This window comes from Nannospalax galili, unplaced genomic scaffold (genome assembly GCF_000622305.1).
Source record: "Nannospalax galili isolate Female #2095 unplaced genomic scaffold, S.galili_v1.0 scaffold290, whole genome shotgun sequence".
NCBI lineage: Eukaryota > Metazoa > Chordata > Mammalia > Rodentia > Spalacidae > Nannospalax > Nannospalax galili.
Genome location: NW_008331486.1, coordinates 5907359 through 5922416, shown reverse-complemented (window position 1 = coordinate 5922416; position 15058 = coordinate 5907359). Strand labels below are relative to the sequence as shown.

The window sequence follows — 15058 nt, the reverse complement described above, 5'->3', positions numbered from 1 at the left end:
TTGAGACAGGGTCTCCCTGTAGCCCCAGCTGTCCTGGAACTCACTATGTAGACCAGGCTGGCCTTGAACTCACAGAGATCTGCCTGCCTCTGCTTCCCAAGTGCTGGGACTAAAGGCGTGGACCACCATGCCTACAGGACATTTCTCTTTTATTTGGACAACATGGTAGATGGTGTTGATTATCTTTTCAGTGCTTAACCAGTATGGTATTCCTGGAGTACCATACCGACTTTTTGTGTGCCTAGAGTTAAATTGCTAATGTCTTACTAAGATGGCCTCTGTGTTTGTGGTGGTCTTTTTTTTTTTTAATATTTTATTATTTTTATTTTGTGTGTACAAGTGTATTACCTGCATGTATGTGAGTGCACCCATGTCATGCAATGCCACAGAGGTCAGAAGAGGGCATCAGATTCCCCTAGAACTGGATTTAAGGATGGTTCTTAGCTGCCATGTGGGTGCTGGAAATCGAACCCGGGTCATCTGCAAGAGCAGTCAGTGCTCTTAACCGCTGAGTCATCTCTCCAGCCCCAGTGGCCTTTTTTTTTTTTTTTTATTTTTTTTTGTATGTGCGTGTGCGTGTGTGCTCACCCATGTGTGGAGGCCAAGAGTCCACACTAGGTGTCTTCCTCTATCCCTCTCTACCTTACTCTTTTGAGGCAGAGTCTCTCACTGAACCTGGATCTCACCATCTTGACTAGACTGACCAACCAGGGAGCCCCTGGGGTCCACCTGTCTCTTAGGTGCTCTCCCTCCCCTCAGTGCTGGGATTACAGACAGGCACCACTGCAAACAGAGACCAGGCCTTGGTTTGTTCATGTCTTTTGAGCTGTTGACTTACTAGCATGAAGTTACTGCTAATATTCCTTTGTGTGTAGAATCTGATAGATATGCCCTCTTTTCTTAAGGACAAGAATATCCACTAATACTACTTTATAGCGAGAGAGCTTTTGACTTTGTTGATGTTCTCTGTGTTAGTGACTTTTCTTGTTACTGTGACCAGTGACGTGGCAGGAGGCAACTTCAGGAAGGAAGGGTTTATTTGGGGCTCAGGTTATGGAGAGGTATAGTCCATCATGAGGAAGGTGTGATAGTTGTGGCTGAGGCTCTTACCTGCATCAATCAGGAGCAGAGAAAAGAGAATGCTGGAGTACAGCCAGCTTCTCTTTTACCCCTTTCATTCAGTCTGGTACCCCAGCCCACAGGGTGCTGATGCCCATATTCAGGGCTGCCTTCCTTCCCCAGGTAATCAGTCCTTTTGGGAAAGGCCCACATAACTGCACCTAAAAGTGTGCCTCACTAATACCCTAGGCACCCCCCTCCCCCCAGGCATTTCTTAATCAAATCAAGCTGACAGAATTAATCATCACACCCTCCAGTGTCTGTCTTCTAAACCTATTTTAAAAGATCCGCTTGTTTTAATTATCAGGGTGTTCCTAGGTTTCTAACTTGGTTCTAATTACTCAGAGAACATCTTTGTTGTAGTTTCAGTTCTTTTCAGCTTATTGAGACTTGTTTCATGATCAGGATCTGATCTGTGTTGCAGAATATCTCAAGTAGACTTGAAAAGATGGGTGTTCTTCAGTGCCCTGTAAATACCCAGGCTAGTGGAGGTGCTGGAGTGCCCGTCAACTCTTAGGTGTTTTTGGTGTTTAGCTTAGATCTATTGTGGAATGCTGTGCCTAACTTCCAGTGTGATTGGAAATTTGCATATTTCTATCTTTAATTCTTTGAATTTCTGCTTCATTCATTTTGAAACACATTGGTGCTTTGTCTCTGGGCTTTGGCCACTTTCTGTTATTTTCTAGCAGGGTTTCTTGGCACAAGGTCTCTCGTAGCACATTAATACTTTACTCGTACTTATTTTAACTAATGAGTTAATTTGTGGAGGGGATGCGTGTCTGTGTGGAGATCAGGGTGACACCTCGGTGTCTTCCTCTGTCGGCCTTCCCCCTCACTTGTTTCTTTTTGATTATTTTTAGAGGGTAGGTTTTGAGACCTTAGAGCCCCAGCTGGCCTGGAATTCACTATGTAGACCAGGCCAACCTCAGTCTCACAGAGGTCTACCTGCCTCTGCCTTCTGAGTACTTGGATTAAAGGTGTGTGCCACCATACCACTGTACTTTTAGAGACAGGGTCTTCACTGAACCAGATGTTCAGCATTTTGGCTAGACTGCCTGGCTGGTGAACTCCTGTAGTCCATCCATGTCTGCCTCTCAGTGCTTGGCTTATAGGCATGCACCACTGTCAGGCTTTTATGTGGGTAATGGGGTCCTAGCTGAGGTCTCAGACCTGCATAGCAAGTACCTGCCTCACTGAGCCATCTCCCTGATCACCTACATTGATTTTTATGGCTAAATAATATTTCGTTGTATGACTAAATAATATTTCGTTGTATGGACCTATGACGGTTTCTCAATTAATGGAGACTTTTGCTGCCTTTGCCAGATGGCACATAAGACAATGACCTAGAGATCTCCCTGATGACATTTCTTTGTTGCAAAGACAGACTACTGACTGTTTTATGCCTCTTTTCCTCCTCTTTGCCTTGAAGCACAGTTTGAACCTGGTTTAGTGGTGTATACCCTTAGCCCTGGCACTCTGAAAGTAAGGTCTGGAGAAATGTTGTGGGAACCTGAGCTATGTAGAGAAAGTGTCTCCAAAAAAATTTATTTTTTTAAATTGTCTTGGGCACATGCCTTTAATCCCAGCATTCAGGAGGCAGAGGCAGGCAGGCAGAGCTCTGTGAGTTCAAGGCCAGCCTGGTCTATACAGCAAGTTCCAGGCCAGCTGGGGCTATAGGGAGACCCTGTCTCAAAAAGACCAAAAAATAAAAAATAAAAAACAAAGCAAAAAAAAGAAAACATTAAAAAAAAAAAAACAAAAAAAACCAAAAAAAAAACCTGTCTTGGTTTAGAACTTGTCTATGGGAGGATTAGTATTGTCCAACTGTGTTGCTCTTTCTAGAAGCCAGGACTATCCCTTCCTGACCCTGCAGAGCTTATGCAGGGGTGGTCACTGGATCCTCAGTTGGGACGCTCCAGGCCTGACTACAAGATACCATCTTGCGGTGCCCTGAATGCCTCTGACAGGCTCATGTTTTCACCTCTTTCTGGACGCTCTTGCTGTTGTAGGCCTCCACGAGGAAGTAGACTATTCTGAGAAACTGAAGTTCAGCGATGATGAGGAGGAAGAAGAAGCTGTGAAGGATGGACGGCCAAAGTGGTAAGGCCCTGCCCCCATCCCAGCTCCCAGCGTAGGCTCAGTGTCACCTGCCAGCAGCCTTGTAGAAATAAGCATACGTACATACACGTGCATGCACACATACATACACGTTTGTTGGTGCTGCAGCATGGTGAGCACTGTGCCAGGTGCATATCCTGGTTTCCATAGCAACCTTCTTCAGCTGTGAGGATGAGGGCTGCTGAGGACAACACACAGAAACAGGGCAGGCTTTACATCCAGGCTTGATCATCTGGGTCCAGTGTCCTGGACTTTGAAACCTCTGCATCTGATTTCCCAAGTGTGGTGATGTGGTCCACTTCTTCCCCAGACCAGAGATAGATGTGGCATCCTGAAAAGCTCTTGTGGCCATGCTTTGGGAACTCACCCTGTAAATCCAAGATCTCTCAGAGGCTTGCCTGCCATGGAGCACACTAGGAGGTGCCAGGAGCAGGAGCATTCTTGCTACCTTTTTTTTTTTTTTTTTTGGTCTTTTTGAGACAGGGTCTCCCTGTAGCCCCAGCTATCCTGGAACTCACTATGTAGGCCAGGCTGGCCTTGAACTCACAGAGATCCGCCTGCCTCTGCCTCCCAAGTGCTGGGACTACAGGCGTGCGCCACCACGTCCAGCTCTTGCTCCCCTTTAACCTCTGTTTCTTGGATCCCACTGGACTAGTTTTACTTTGTGCGCTTTGGAAAAGATGACACTGCTCCAATTCCTTTAGTTTTATCACTGTCGCTGGAACTGCTAGGATACCAGCACATGACTGCTTTCCTTTATCTCCTGTTTGAATTGCCTGTTTCCTTGCACATTGGTCACTGTGCTTTTTAAAGTCTGATGAGTGCTTTTACATTGTGAGACATCAATATTTTGTTAATGTAACAAATGTTTTCCTCTTTGTTTTCTTGTTAGTAATTTGCATGTCTGTGGAGTCCCCAAGTCTTTTCCTTTGTTATTTCATCCAAAATAAGTGCCCCCATTCTAGAGGGAGCAGGCAGCCAGCTCTGTCATGCTTTCTCTAACACAACATTGAAGTGAATTAGCAGGGGCTGGAGTGATGGGCTCAGCAGTTAAGAGCACTGGCTGCTCTTGCAGAGGACCTGGGTTTGGTTCCTAGAACCCACAGGATGGCTAACAACCATAACTCCAGTTCCAGGGGTTCTGATGCCCTCTTTTGACCTCCATGCACCCTCAACATGGGTACACTTACATACATGCAAGCAGTACACTCATACACATAAAAATAATAATAATAATAATTTTGGGGGGGGGGTCTTTTTGAGACAGGGTCTCCCTGTAGCCCCAGCTGTCCTGGAACTCACTATGTAGACCAGGCTGGCCTTGAACTCACAGAGATCCACCACGCCCGGCTCATAAATAAAATATTTTTAAAAAGAAAAGAGAACGTGAATTGCCCAAGACCTCAGTAGTTAATTTTCATGTGGTTCATTTTTACCTGAAGCTTTGGATACATTTGGGACACTGCAATGCATCTACAGGTCAGTTCTTGGAACGTGAGGCTCAGAGGAAGATGCGATTGCTAATTGAAATCAAAATTATTGACATGAGGCCAGGTGTGGTGGCACAGCCTGTAGGCCCAGCACTAGAGGCAGAGGCAGGCAGATCTCTGTGAGTTCAAGGCCAACCTGGTCTACATAGTGAGTTCCAGGTCAGCCAGAGCTACAGGGAGATCCTACCCAATGAGACAAAAAACAAAAACAGTGACATGAAACATTGCAGACGGAAAGGGGCAGCAGGACACTGTGTCCCTGCCTCTTAACGGTAGATAGGGATTGAATGTGAAGGAGTCAAACATGGGCTCTGACCCAGTTCTGCCAGCGGCTGTGACCAGGGACGCCTCAGGTTCAGAGTGCCAAGTGACCTCCTAAAACCTGCCCTCCTGTGTTTTGCGCTTCTTGATGACAGCCAGCTCCCAGGATGCACTTGGAGCTTCCGAGTCTCCTCTGACATTCTCTCTTATTTCTGCATGTGAGATTGGCCCCTGGAACTTCCTCTTCTTTGTCTCTGGGGCTCTTGAGACTAGCACCCTTCCTTGTTTGGACCATAGTGTCAGCCCGTGTGCCTCCCTTCTGTCCTGCCTCTGACGTCCTTTCCTTCACACTGCCTCCCTCATCTCCTAAGAACCTAGGTCATTTCCGGTGGGCCAGAACCAAGTCAGCCGTCTCTAGCGGTCGTTAATCTTTCTGTCTTGTCCGTTCTTGCCTTCTTTTCTTCTTCACCTGCCTGTCGCAGGTATGTGTGGACATGGTAGGCATGAGTGTTTGCTATCGTGCCCCAGCCTTCTCTGATACTGTCTCCTTGGACACCTGTGCATTCCTGGCCGTGCTGGCCACAGCTCTTGGCTCTGCCCAGCACACCTCCTCGCCCTCACAGAGCCTTTGCCACAGCCCTCTTGAACGGTCTCCTTTTCTGTACCGCTTTGCTTTCTCTACACCTGTCATTCATTGTGGTATCTTGTTGGGTTTTTTTTCTTTTTTTTAGTATTTAAAAAATATTTTGCTGGAGGCAAAGGTGGGTGGATCTCTGTGAGTTCAAGGCCAGCCTGGTCTATGTAGTGAGTTCCAGGCCAGCTGGGGCTGCAGGGAGACCTTATCTTTGCCATCAAGGATGGGAAGAGTTACACATCTCTCTGGAGCTCTGTGAGCGATGGTGACTTGGCACATACTAGGGCCGAATTTTGGCATTTACACGTAAAGGGCATGAGTTTGGTGTTGAAGGAGAGTTGGTCTATAAATTGGCCTAATAGCTGGCTTCAGAATTCCCAGCAGCCCCTGATCAGTGAGGTCTGCTTGGATTGTCTGGGAAAACTTAATGGAGTGCCATTTGTCCTAGGAACAGCTGGGACCCAAGGCGGCAGCGGCAGTTGTCACTGAGCTCTGCCGACAGCACTGATGCAAAGCGCACTCAAGAGGAAGGAAAGGACTGGAGCGAAGCAGTAGGCACATCCCGTATCGTCCAAAAGGTGCCAGAACCTCAGCCTCCTTCCAGGAAGCTTCACAGCTGGGCATCAGGCCCCAACTACCAGGTACCATGGACCTCCAGGCTCTGTGTCTGACTCATGCCCCCACCTTTCTGTTTCTTCTTCCCTTTCTCTCTCCCTCCCTCCGTCCCACCCCTCCACTTGAGAGTTCCTAAAGATAACAGTGTCTCTACCTGCTGTCCTGTGGGTTTGCACTTTGTTGACGTCAGTGGCTGAGTTTCTGAAAAGTGCAGGTTATATTTCTTTCTCCCCCCTACCCCAGTCTTTTTGAGACAGGGCCTCCCTGTAGCCCCAGCTGGCCTGGAACTTGTTTTGTAGACCAGGCTGACCTCAATCTCAAATCCACCTGCCTTTGCCTCCCAAGTGCTGGGATTAAAGGTATGCACTACCATGCCTGGATTTACCCCCTTTTTAAAATTTTAATTAAATTTAATTGCTGTGTGTGCATATGTGTGCTGAGAGGTGGGGGGAGGGGGACATGTATGTCACTGCGTGAATGTGGAGGTCAGAGTATAACTTCATTGAGAACTTTCTCTACTTCCACCTTTATGTGGGTTCCAGAGATTGAACTCCCGGTTGTCAGGTTTTGAGGCAAATGTTTTACCACTGAGTCATCTGGCCAGCCCCTCCTTTAAAGCAATAGCAAAAGTTGTAGAAGACTTGGAATTAAATCCAGTCTGTTTTTTCCAGGTTATTGAAGAGTATGTCACCTACCCAGCCAGTCCCTCTCACTGCCAAGCATGCTAATGTCTGTTTTCTGCCCAGACAGTGATGCTTTCTAGAGAGCCACAGGAAATGGGCCTTGCCACCTCACTGAGGCTCATCCTAGACTCTGCTCCAATTCACCAGGCAGCCATCCCACCGAGGTCCTTTATGCAAAAGCCCACCTGCAAATTGCTTGCCAACCTGTACCTGTTCCACAGCCTCTTCCTAACAGTCACGGCTTAGATGCTTTGGAAGAAGACAAGCCAGTGGAATGCCCCTTGGATTGGGCAGGCTTGATGCTTCCTCATGGTTAGGCTTCCACCCTCGGCCGGGTTCTCTGGGATATTCCACAGGTTCTTCTCATTGAACCCCACCAGATGACTGACTTGCTCTGCCCATTGGTCTCTTGGCTAATGTGATGTTGCCAAGGCTCATGTGTGCAGTCCCTCTTCTCTGCTCATGTGACTGACAAGAAATCTGTGGGAAAAAATAATGAGACTGGATACCCCATTATTTGCCATACTTTAAAAAGGCTTTTTAAATGTATTATTATTGCCTGTGTGTGTGCATGGTGCGGGGGAACATATGTGTGGCGGTCAGAGGACAACTTCGTGGAGTCTGTTCTTTATTTCCACCTTTACATGGGGTCTGGGGATCCATCTTAGATGTGCATCAGGCACCTTAACCTGCTGAGCCACCTCGCTGACCCCTCTTCATTACACTTTCAATTTATCCATTTATTTCAGCAGATTTTAATCTGTTATTATCTGGTGTGAAGCTGAAATTATCTTTGATTTGGCTTTTGGGAGTCTCTCTGGCATGGAACCTTGTTATGTGTCGTGTCTTTTTTTTTTTATTTATTTTTATTTTTATTTTATGTGTATGCTTGTATTGCCTGCATGTAGGTAAGTGCACCCGCCCGTGGAGGTCAGAAGAGGCTATCAGATCCCCTGGGACTGGTGTTATGGACAGCTGTTAACTACCATATGGGTGCTGGGATTTGAACCTGGGTCTTCTGCAAGAACAACCAGTGTTCTTAACTGCTGAGCCATCTCTTCTCCAGCCCCTGGTGTCTTGTTTTGAGCCTCTCCTTACTTTCTGAAGAATCCCTTGCAAAACGCATCTTGATGTCAGTCTTTCTTTTATTCTGGATCAGCTGTTTTAAGACACGTTGCTTCCTTAGAGTGGGAGGTGGTATTTAGCCACCAGCAGGAGTGCTCTTTGGCAAACTATTGGAATGTCACTGCTCTTAGTCCTTCTCAGTGGACAGAACAAGGGAGAGAGGGAGTGTGTCCTGGTAGACAGGCATCCGAATCTGTTTATCTGTATCTGTCTGTATTGAAAATCCTAAAGTCACAGGGATGCCTTCAGCTCTGAGGAATGTATTACAGTTTTATCTGTGTGTGTGTGTGTGAATCCAGGTGCACATGTGCCACAGAGAGTGTGTAGCAGTCCGAAGACAACATTGTGTCTGTCTTTGCTTTCCACCTTGTTTGAGACAGGGTCCTGTTTTCTGTGGTATATACCAAGTTAGCCAGCCTGGGTGGTTTGGGGGTTCTGTCTCCACCTCCCCTCTCCCCATAGGAGCACTGGGACCACACTCACGCTGTGCATCCAACTTTGCATGGATTCTGGGGATTCGAACTAGCTCATGCTTGCACAGAAGCACTTTTACCCAGAGCTATTTCTTCAGTCCCCCATTACGTATTTGTACCTCTTTCCTCCAACAGAAATCATGTCGCTCCTAACACTGAACTTCTTGGGCAGCCCCTGTGTGTGACCAGATGCCCTCCACAGCCCTCAGAGGTGCTGTCCTCCACAGTACCCTGAATTTCTATGTCATGCCCCTCTCCTTTGACGTCCCAAACCAAACCACCTCTCCATGCACACAGCCTTGGCCCTGATGGGCTCTGCCCCCCACCAAGCCACTGTCACTTCCTGCCAGTTGACACACCCCCACCTTTCCTGCCACACCTAGTGGCTCGAGGTCAAGCTCTGGGGAAGAGAAAGGCATTGTTTTAAACACTCTTAGGAAACATGGCCTTTTCAGTAAAGGCTCCCATTCCACATTTTACACAGTGTAAATGCCTTTTACCTGAGTCTTTGTAGTGAGTGCTGTATGTCCAGGCACTGTGCTGGCGCAGGGACCTAAAGGTGAAACAGAACAGACACAGGACTTCTCCCCTTAGAAGTTACCAGCAATTGATGCTAATTTCCATTCATATTTTGATTGGAGTTGCTCAGTGTTCAAAATTGTGTTAATCACAGCAGTGCTGGAAATTAACTGAAAAAGTCAACCATCATGAAATCTATGTAATAAATTCATGCATCAAGTTTCTGAAAGATTGTCTCCATTCAGGTATTTTGCCAAACACTGTAAAATAATAGCTTACTTTAGAATACATAACAAGTCTTGACAATGAACATGGACCCTTTGAGACCGTTTTATTTCTAGGAAATTTATAGGCAGAAGATAATCAGATTTAAGGCTGTGCAAAGGGGTCTGGAAAGATGGCTCAATGGGTAAAGGCTGCTGCCAAGCCTGTTGACCTGAGTTTCACTCGGGAACTCAGATGGTGGAAGGAGAGAACTGGCTCCCGAGATTGTCCTCTGACCTCCACACATCTGTTGTGGCCATGTGCCCACACATGTAACACACACATTATAAAAAAAAATAATAATGTAATATAAAAAAAAGTATGGGGCTGGAAAGATTGTTCAGAGATTAAGAGCACTTGCTGTTCTTACAGAGGACCCAAGTTGGTTCCCAGCACCCACATCCAGAGACTTACAACTGCCTATAACTGTACCTCCAGGGGATCTGGTGCCGTCTTCTGGCCTCTGAGGGCACCTGTATTCATGTGGCATAGACTCAGACACACATACATACACACACACACACACACACACACACACACACACTTAAAAAAATGTTTTTTTCAGTTGCAAAGTGAAAGAAAAGTGTATTGTTGGTCCAAAGAATATTGTGTCAAAAAGAATATTCCAGCCAGGCGTGGTGGCACACGCCTTTAATCCCAGTATTTGGGAGGCAGAGGCAGGCGGATCTCCATGAGTTCAAGGCCAGCCTGGTCTACATAGTGAGTTCCAGGGCAGCTGGGGCTACGGGGAGACCCTGTCTCAAAAAGAACCGCCCCCCCCCCAAAAAAAAAGAATGTTCATGCTTCTGAACTGGAGCTTATAATCTTTTTTTTTCCAAGTATTTTATTTATTATTTTAATTTTATGTGTATGAGTATATTGCTTGCATATAAGTGCATCTGTGCCATAGAGTGCCCATGGAGGTCAAAAGAGGGCATCAGATCCCATGGAGCTGGAGTTTCGGATGGTTGTTAGCCACCTTGTGGGTGTTGGGAATTGAACCAGGGTCCTCTGCACGAGCAGCCAGTGCTCTTAACTGCTGAGCCATCTCTCCAGCCCCTGGAGCTTACAATCTTACCATTATAATAATCACTCCTGGATCCCAAGAAGTTAATTTTAAGTGGAAATGCAAGTGTGTATTTCTTTTATATTGATGTAATTATCCTACGGGAAAAGGCAGAGCCTCGTCATTTTTGTTTGATAGTCTTTTTTTTTAATTTTTATTTTATGTGTATGAACGTATTGCTTGCATGTGTGTAAGTGCACCCGTGTCATGTAGTACCCGTGGAGGTCAGAGAGGGCATTGAAGCTGCCAGTGCTCTTAACTGCTAAGCTGTCTCTCCAGCCCTTTGTTTGACAGTCTTTGACAGTGACATACACCTATGTGACCACCTTTCAAAACAGGAAGTCATGGGCTAGAGAGACAGCTCAACAGTTAAGAGCACTGGCTGCTCTTGCAGAGAACCCAGGTTCTGTTCCCAGCATCCATATCATGGCTAACATCCATCTATAACTCCAGTTCCAGGGAATCCAATGCCCTCTTCTCGCCTCTGAGGGCATCGTGCAACAAGTGAGTACCTTCATATATGTGGGCAATACACTCATACACTAACAAAAAGAAAACAGGAAGCCATTTTGCTGTGACAGTCAACAGTCACTGGGGTGCCTGTGGCTGGGATCCACCTCCCTCCTCAAGGTCTCTGCCACTCTGTCCCTGCATCTCTGCTCCTTGCAGATCAGCGAGACATCTTGGTATTGATCATTTCCCCACAGCATACTCAACATCCTGCTAGTCTTGTAACCAGCAATCAGCAAGAGACTTGGGGATGGAGGAACTGTCGGAAAGAGATCCTTGTAGCCCTGCCTTCCCAGTTTGCAGTTGTCAGGTCTAACAGTGAACTCTGTTTTCTCCTGACTTGTCAGGCTCCAGGGCTTGTGTATTTTCACAGGGGGTGGGAGGCACTTTTGTGACTCAGGAACAATGCATGCTTTCTGCTCCTGTGGAGGTCACAGTCCATGTTTGTGCTGGGAGCATGGAACACCATTTACTATTTTCCTAGTGATTGCTACATTGAATACCTTGTGAGCATCACTTCCTTTCATCTGTCTAACCCTAAGGACTTCCTTTATTGGCCCCATTTTACTAATACCTTATATGGAAACTTGGTACTTGCTCAAACCACTTTCCAGATACATTAAAGGATGCATCAGAATTAAGTCCCAGACTCTAGACATGGTGATGCATGCCTGTGATCCCAGCACTTGAGAGGCTGAAGCAGGAGGATGGTACGTTGCAAGCCCCCACTTGCTATTTTAGGAAGATCCTGTCTCAGAACAAAGCAGGTCTGCGTGTCTCATCACCGTGCTCTTAGGTGTTGAAGGGCTCTGGAGGGAGGCGCGACACAGAGGAAGCAGCCTGTGACCCACCATCTCCCCTTCCCTGGTAGAAGTCCACAGTGGGCAGCGTGTTCCGCCAGCAGTCCATCGAGGACAAGGAGGACAAGCCACCCCCACGGCAGAAATTCATCCAGTCAGAGATGTCCGAGGCTGTGGAACGAGCTCGAAAGCGCAGGGAGGAGGAGGAGCGCCGAGCCCGGGAGGAGAGGCTGGCTGCGTGCGCTGCCAAACTCAAACAGCTGGACCAGAAGTGCAAGCAGGCCCAGAAGGCCAGCGAGGCCCCGAAGCTGGTGGAGAAAGAGCTTCCCCGATCTCCTGGCACTGAGAAGGCCATGCCACAGGAAAATGGCCCTACGGTCCACAAAGGTGAGAGGTGGCCTTGCCGCACAGCTGGTTGTCCTCAGGCCATTTAATTCTGAGATGGCAGGACCTGTGGCTAAAGCTCCATTATACTGGGAAACATCTCTTTAGGAGCATAGGCCTGGGGCGTTTGTCTAGGTCCTGCATGGCGCTATCTCAACTCTTTTTTTGTTCTAATTTATTATCATTGTAGGGTAGGGGCACATGCCACAGAGTGTGTGTGTTATGTGTGGTGTGTGTGTGTGTGTGTGTGTGTGTGTGTGTGTGTGTAGGTCAGAGTCCAACATGGAGGAATCCATTCTCTCCTTCCACCTTTATGTGGGTTCTGGGGATCTAACTTAGACCACATCTTCGTGGGGTTTGTTTTTTTAATATTTTATTTATTTATTTATTTATTTATATTTATTTATTTATTTATTTTATTTGGTCTTTTTGAGACAAGGTCTCCCTGTAACCCCAGCTGTCCTGGAACTCATTTTGTAGACCAGGCTAGGCTTGAATTCACAGAGATCCATCTGCCTCTGCCTCCCAAGTGCTGGGACTACAGGTGTGTGCCACCACGCCCAGCTATTTATTATTTTTCATTTTATGTGTATGAGTGTATTGCCTGCATGTGTGTAAGTGCACCAGTGTCATGCAGTGCCTTGGAGGTCAGAAGAGGGCTTTGGAGTCCCCTGGAACTGGAGCTAGGGATGGTTCCTAGCCGCCATGTGGGTGCTGGGAATCAAACCCAGGTCCTCTGCAAGAGCAGTCAGCGCTCTTAACCACTGAGCCATCTCTCCAACCCCCCATCTTCAATTTTACAAACTAGCTAGGGAAATGCCTGGCCTCTCTGGAAATGCTTTTCGTCTATACCATGTGTTGGGCTAGCAGGATGAAAAGCTAGCTAGTGAACGCGATCATCAAGCCTGAGAACCTGAGCTCAGTCCCCATAACCCACACGGCAGAAGGAAGAACACTCTTGGAGGCTGTTTTCTGACCTTTTCATTTTGTGACCTGCACAGAATCCAGGAGTGGGCTTGCATATGTGTGCATACACACACGTACTCATACACAATGTAATTTTAGATGTGTGACTCTGGGTACGTACCAGCATGCTGAGGGCCCATGCCTGTTGGTAGTGGACAGAGAGCTTGCACATGTGTGCTGATCCCATTGATCTCACCATCACTATCACTGTGCTGCTGAACCAAACAGGACTGAAGACATAGGTGAAAGCACAAGATCCTTTTACAGAAAACAAAAAGAGACCTGCCCAACACTTTTCCCAACAGTAACAGTTCCAAAAGAAATGGGTGGTGTGGCTGTTCAAGAGATAGTGGACAGTACATTGTAATTAACGTAGGGATAAGGGTCACCCTCCAGAGACACGATCAGCTGTATTCTCTGTCATTCCCATCCATCGGTTCAGATGCACTCTTCTTTTAAAGATTTTGCGTGGTGGCATAATCCTTTAACCCCAGAATTTGGGAGGCAGAGGCAGGCGGATCTCTGTGAGTTCAAGGCCATTCTGATCTACATAGCATGTTCCAGGCCAGCTAGAGCTACAGGGAGACCCTGTCTCAAAAATATAAATCAAACAAAAATATTTATTTTATTATTTATCTGTCTGTGAGTGCCTGTAGAGGCCAGAAGGGGGTATCAGATCCCCGTGGACCTGGAGTTGCAGGTGGTTATGAGCTGCCCAATATGGGTGCTGGGAACTGAACAGCAATCTTCTGAAAAACCAGCAAACACTAACCGCTGAGCCTTCTCTCCAGCCCTTTCAAATCAACTCTTGCTGGGAGACATGGCCTATAATTTTCAGTCCATAGAAGCTTCTTATATGGGGGTTGTAATTGGCATCTAAGCCACCAGTGCCTTTCTGGCTAAGGTCCTCAGGGAACTGCAGATGTACTTCTGATGGTTAAAGCCCAAGTGAAGACTGCAGTTCTTAGTGTTCATGGAGGCGACAGTGAGCTTGAGTCAGCCATGAGCATCAGCAGGCCAGGCCATGTTCCTTGTATGTTATGTAGATGATCTCACTTAATTCTCACAAAAGCCCCATGGAAGCACCATGGCTGTTATCCTTACAGGTGTAGAAATGGCAAGGGAGACTACAGAAGACAGCCCCACTCCAACCCCTCTCCCGTCGCCCTCCTGTGGTGTGATGAGTCTCTAGGCAGTCACTGTGTTTGGGACTGCTCTCATTACCAGAGTCCTTTACCAGATCCAACACAGCAATGTGCAGTTCTGACCTGATCCTTAGTGTCTTCGTCTCTGGGTGGTGGTAGGTGGAGCCTCCTTACTGTCGTGCTTCCTGGGGAATCCACAGTTCAATTGATGCAGTGCAGCATGGGGCCCAGTTACTCAGTGGGACATTTGCAGCCTCAGGCTGAAGACCCTGATGTTCACTGTACAGTTGCCAGCCCGTGTGGGTTCACTGGGACATTTCTCTGCCTGCCTTTTTCCCAGGCTCCCCAGAATTCCCTATCCAGGAAGCCTCCACCATGTTCTCAGAAGAGACACCAACTACTTCTCCTGTAGTGGCTCAGAGCAGCAGCAGCGAGGAGGAAGGCAGGGAGACGGGGTCCCCTGCACAGGAGTTCAGCAAGTATCAGAAGTCTCTTCCTCCCCGGTTCCAGCGCCAGCAGCAGCAGCAGCAACAGCAGCAGCAACAGCAGCAGCAGCAGCAGCAGCAGGTAAATTAGACAGGTGTGACGTCCAGGTCATCATAAGTAGGCCTGGCCGCTGGAGAGATGACTCAGTGGTTAAGAGTATTGGCTACTCTTGCAGAGGACCCAGGTTTGATTCCCAGCACCCACATGGCAGTAACAACCATCTGCAACAACCATCTGCAACTCCAGTTCCAGGGGATCTGATGCCTTCTTCTGACCTCCATGGGCATTGCACAACACAGGTACATTTACATACATGCAGGCAATACACTTACACATAAAATAAAAAGAAACACCAAAACCCAGCAATCAGTGCAGGTGTCAAGACTGGCACTCAAGA

The 15058-nt window shown here is 47.4% G+C and overlaps 1 protein-coding gene across 9 annotated transcripts in view; it reads left to right on the top strand.

The window, feature by feature from the left end:
• Positions 1–15058, top strand: part of Prrc2b (proline rich coiled-coil 2B) — a 66798-nt gene that overhangs the window by 21169 nt on the left and 30571 nt on the right. For 8 of the 9 annotated variants that reach the window (XM_008825617.2, XM_008825598.2, XM_029560013.1 and 5 more), the window contains exons 9-12: positions 3132–3222; positions 6074–6266; positions 11752–12067; positions 14516–14742. In XM_008825617.2, the coding sequence (XP_008823839.1) occupies positions 3132–3222; positions 6074–6266; positions 11752–12067; positions 14516–14742 (827 nt within the window). The remainder of the gene's footprint in view (positions 1–3131; positions 3223–6073; positions 6267–11751; positions 12068–14515; positions 14743–15058) is intronic. The other variant, XM_029560019.1, reaches the window with a different exon arrangement.